This window comes from Aedes albopictus, chromosome 3 (assembly GCF_035046485.1).
Source record: "Aedes albopictus strain Foshan chromosome 3, AalbF5, whole genome shotgun sequence".
In the NCBI taxonomy this organism is placed as follows: domain Eukaryota; kingdom Metazoa; phylum Arthropoda; class Insecta; order Diptera; family Culicidae; genus Aedes; species Aedes albopictus.
The window spans coordinates 69,070,706-69,075,669 of NC_085138.1; the positions used below are offsets into that span (position 1 = coordinate 69,070,706).

General features: G+C 42.2%; 1 protein-coding gene across 1 annotated transcript; it reads left to right on the forward strand.

Annotated features, from left to right (window-relative positions):
* Positions 1-1,303: 1,303 nt before the first annotated feature.
* LOC109400172 (uncharacterized) lies at positions 1,304-2,549 on the forward strand. Its single transcript, XM_062855208.1, has 3 exons — positions 1,304-1,401; positions 1,467-1,764; positions 1,826-2,549. Exons 1-3 carry the CDS (start codon positions 1,396-1,398, stop codon positions 2,395-2,397), a joined length of 876 nt encoding a protein of 291 aa, XP_062711192.1. The 5' UTR covers positions 1,304-1,395; the 3' UTR covers positions 2,398-2,549.
* Positions 2,550-4,964: the final 2,415 nt, after the last annotated feature.

Sequence of the window (4,964 nt, forward strand, 5' to 3'; positions counted from 1 at the left end):
GCAAAAAAGTTCAACGAGCTATAACTTTTCATAGAGCGCATCAAAAAATCTCAAATTTTGACTGTTTCTCAACCTATTATGTGTGCATCATTGTCATTGGTACAAATTTGGGCTCAATTGATTAATATTTCGCAAAGTTAGAACCGTTCTGGTAAAACACTATTTTTCAGACAACTCATTTTTGAGGTGTCATATCTTGGAAACCAGTGAACCGAATTGAATGAAATTTTGAACGTATACTAACAATATGTAAATGCTTCACAAACTATTAAAACTTAGGTACTTTTTAAACGTTGAAAAAAGTTATTATGGATTGACACTTTTTGGATTTTTCTCGAAAAAAATTATTTTTTTTACATCAATGTCAATAAATTTTAGTGTTGATATCCAAAGATTTTCCACTTCTGTTCTCAAGTTATCTCTAATCAGATATATTAGAGCCTATTTAGATTGAAGGTAGAACACATTTAGTAACTTTTGTGTGGTATTGTAAATTTGACTTATTTTCCTCTATATGGGTAAAAATTTCAATCCGGTATAACTTAATTCGCCGTAAGAAAACATAACATTTTATAACGTCGTATTAAGTATCAATATATTGTTGATAAACGTTAAAAAATTCATTCAATTCGGTTCACTGGTTTCCGAGACATGACAGTTCAAAAATTAGTTGTCTAAATAATAGTGTTTTTCCGAACGGTTCTAACTTCGCGAAAAAAAATCAATCGAGCCTAAATTTGTACCAATGATGCACATATAATAGGTTGACAAATTTGGTGTAAAGAATTAGCATTAAGTTAAAATTCACAAATACAAAAAAAAAAGGTTGACAAACAGACAAAATTTGAGATTTTTTGATGCACTCTATGAAAAGTTACAGCATGTTGAATTTTTTTGTGGGAGAAAAAAAGTTGCCTATCCCAAACATTTTGGCCATCCCCTGTAGCAATGACCATCTATTTTTGTAGTGGGAGAGGGTGGGGAGAGTATCAGAAATTTTACGCGCCATACAAAAATATTTGAGCTCTCATACAAAAATCTTACAAGGGGGGGAGGGGGTGTCAAAAAATCGTGAAAATTCCCTCGCGTAAGAAATGGACAGTCCCTAACATAATTAATAGCTCTTGCTCATTATCCACACGCAAACTTGTATGCAACTTCTCGGCGACTCGCACGTGCTCGGTATGCGCTTGGCGCGCTTTGGTCAACCCTTGGAAAAGCTTCGGAAAAACGCTATCGTTTTTTCGAACTATACTCACGCATGAGAAAATTTTCTCATCATGTCGTGAAAACTGTCAAACATTTTCCCCATTTTCCTTCATTCGCATATTTCCCTCATCAAAATCGATTGCATTTCTTATGCCTACCTGCTGAATATTTGCACCGAGTGAAAAAATGGGGGTAAGTTCTCTATCGATCGCTGATTGATAACTCAAAATACTGATACCGGAGGCCACTACTTCCAGAAAGCACCACCCCCGCTGTTGGACGAAAAGTACGATCTGACCAAGTGCCAGATGTACAACGAGAAGAACTCGTTCGCATTCTGGATTGTGATGATTTTGCTGTTCTCGCTGGCGCTGGGCAATCTGTGCCTCACGCTGACCATCACCGGGATATTGAAGATCTACAAGGGCATGGAAAACATCGAGTTGATCCAGGGCGAAGAGACGGTCAAATTTTTCGGAAATATCGATTTCGATCGGCTGTACAAACGGGACGGCAAGTTGGAAGGATTTCACGAGGAACCGATGGAGATAACAGGTATGGAAGGGTGAAGAAAGAAATCAACGATTTCTAGAGAATGACCTTATCTCTGTTGCAGGGGAGAATGGACCTGTGTCGATTAACCTGGTCAATCGAAACGGACATTCGCACAACAAAATTCATTTTTCCAAAAACGGAAGCCAACTAAAAGGCCTCAATCACTTCGAGGTGAAAGACGCCGTTACGGGGCGACAGGTCTTTTCAACTTCTCGGCCTACGTACAACATGCCGGAAGGGGCTGTGATGTTGCACACCCATCTGGTGAATGCCGGCCGCATTGCATCTCCCATCAACGATACGCTCAAGTTCCAAACGCGCAACAAGTTTACCCTCAAAGGAACCGAGGGAACACGGATGGAGGCGAAGGAAATTTTCTGGACCGCCGACCAGAACATCTTTCTCAAGTCGGACAACGGAAGCATGGTGCTTTTTGGAGGCAATGGAGTGTTCATCAACGTTAACAGTCTTCCGATCGTACAGAGCGAGCATGGACCGAGATCGGGAAGCGGCCAGTTCAAGCTGTGTATTTGCTATCCACAGGGAAGAATCTTCCGCGTTCCGGTTCCGAAGTCGCACAATATGAGAGTGAATTGCGCTCATTTCGGTGGACGTGTCGATCCGTGCGCTTGAAGCCGAATTGATCTGTTATACACTACTACTGTAGTTGACTAAACGAGTAGGAAATAATTTAGGATTAAGTCGTAACGTAACATATATAACATATCTCTTGCAATACTCATAAGGAATAATCACGTAGTGCACTAGTTCGAATCGAAATAAAAATCACTTAAAGTTAAACGGGTCTCACGTTCTATTTTTTTTTTTGTAATAGATGATATAAGTACTAGAAAACTGACCTTAAAGCTTACAAAAGCTTCAAACTAGTAAACGAGCTTAGTTCTTTTAGTTCTAGTACTACAAGCTCACCTTTTGATAGATTTGTCAATCTGTGACTTTTCAGTGCCGACTGTTTGGATTGTAATAACTAGGTTATTAGAACAAGTTATGATAAAGAGATTCTCGAATAATCATAACATTGCAGAACGCAATTGATGTAGAAACAGCAATGCGTAATTGATCAATCGTTTTATCAACGGAGTACCGTGCCATGCCGTAATACCGTGTGCCTCCTAATACCGTGTATTTGACCAAAAACTCAAATATTTTACTAAGTGTATTATTTTTTTTAACTGAGTAACTAGTTCAATCATTAGCATATTAAACCTTCCCAAGTTAGGCGTGATAAATTTGGCACATATTTACAAAAACAAGCGATTAAAAATATTTACAGAATGTTAGTGCAAAGTACTGTAGCGGATCGGATACCGAAATAAACGTTTTATGTATATTTATTTCACGGAAACTTTTATTCTTTAGTTTTACAGTTTTCTGTTCGATACCGCACTCGTCGCGATTGAATTAACTGATGTCTGCCGACTCGGTTTTCTCTCCACTCGTCGTCGTCGTCTCTCGTTCTCCACGGATGCATATAGGGGTGTGCATCCACAGCCTCCCTCCAGTTACACCAGGAAGCGTACGCGAAGTCCGGATGGTGTAACTTTAACCTTTTCGTCATCAGGAAGATACTCGTTGATCTCTGGACTGCATAAAAACGCTGGCTTCAGCCGGTCGATTGAGATTCGTTGGCGCTTACCTCCAATTCGCACATCAAATGACTTTTCCTGCCGTTTCAAAACCTTAAATGGACCCTCGTATGGATGCTGCAACGGTTTCCTGACAGAATCGACTCTCACGAACACGTGTGAGCAAGATTTCAAGTCACTACTAACAAATGCATTCCGCTTTCCATGATTCGATGCGCTGGGAGCTTTCACATTCACGAATGCCCGTTGCAGCTGTTGGGCAAATTCAGTTCGATTAGCATCGGGACGAACTTCATCGAAAAATTCGCCTGGAATTCTCAAGTTCTGACCGTAAACAAGATCCGCAGAACTGCATTTTAAGTCCTCTCTATACGCTACTCGCAATCCCAGAAGTACCAATGGAAGATTGTCATGCCACTGTTTAGGGTTGGTACTCATAATCGCTGCTTTCAATGTGCGATGGAATCTTTCCACCATGCCATTCGCTTCAGGGTGGTATGCTGTGGTACGAATATGATTCGTTCCCAAAATCCGATTTAGCTCAGCAAAAAGTTCTGATTCAAACTGTCTGCCCTGGTCGCTCGTTATTGATTCAGGGGTCCCGAATCGCGCAATCCACGTGGAACAAAGAGCCTCTGCTACTGAACTGGCGGTCATATTCTCTAATGGAACCGCTTCTGGCCACCGAGTGAACCGATCGATCATCGTTAACAGATACCGACAACCTCTGGACGGTGGCAGCGGGCCCACCAAATCTATGTGCACATGACGGAATCGTGAATTGGGAACTGCGAAACTGCCAAGCGGGGAAATCGTATGGCGGAACACTTTTGAACGCTGGCAATCTAAGCAGGTCTTGACGAACTTACCGATGTCCTTTTTCATTGACGGCCAGACAAATCGATCAGAAATTAGTTTCTTCGTGGAACGTACGCCGGAGTGTGACAACCCATGCAGCTTCTCCATGATAGCGCGACGATGCTTCAAAGGGACGTATGGGCGTATACGGTTTGGAACCGACGTGTCGCAGTAAACAGGCGTTCGGCAATGTTGCAGATTCCGTTTCTGTAATTGCAGCGAAGTAGAAGTAGATTTCAGCAACTGTTCCAGCTCCAAATCGTTACCCTGATCCTTCGCGATTTCGTCGAAACTAACTGCCGAGTACGAAACAGCGTCGATCCGAGAAAGTGCGTCCGCTACTGTGTTGTCCTTTCCGCTGATATGTTGTATATCGGTTGTGAACTCGGAAATGAAACGCAAATACCGTTCTTCATGTGGAAGTCGGGCATTAGATGTTGACGACAACGAATGTGTTAGTGGCCGATGGTCCGTAAATATCGTGAAGGTGCGTCCCTCCAGGAAATGGCGAAAGTATTGGACGGCCATCTTCATCGCCGTTAATTCCCTGCCAAACGTTGAGTACTTTCTTTGCGCCTCGTTGAACTTTTCTGAGTAGAAACCCAGTGGCATCCACGATCGCCCTACAAGCTGCTGCAATACGGCTCCCGCAGCCGTGTTCGAAGCATCTATCATGAGCCCAAGTTTTTTCCTGGAATCTGGGTACGACAGCAGAGCAGCATCCGAAAGTGAAAA

Coding starts and splice junctions, on each gene's coding strand:
- LOC109400172 (XM_062855208.1), top strand. Junction 1,765..1,825: donor GGAACCGATGGAGATAACAG/GTATGGAAGGGT, acceptor TCTCTGTTGCAG/GGGAGAATGGACCTGTGTCG.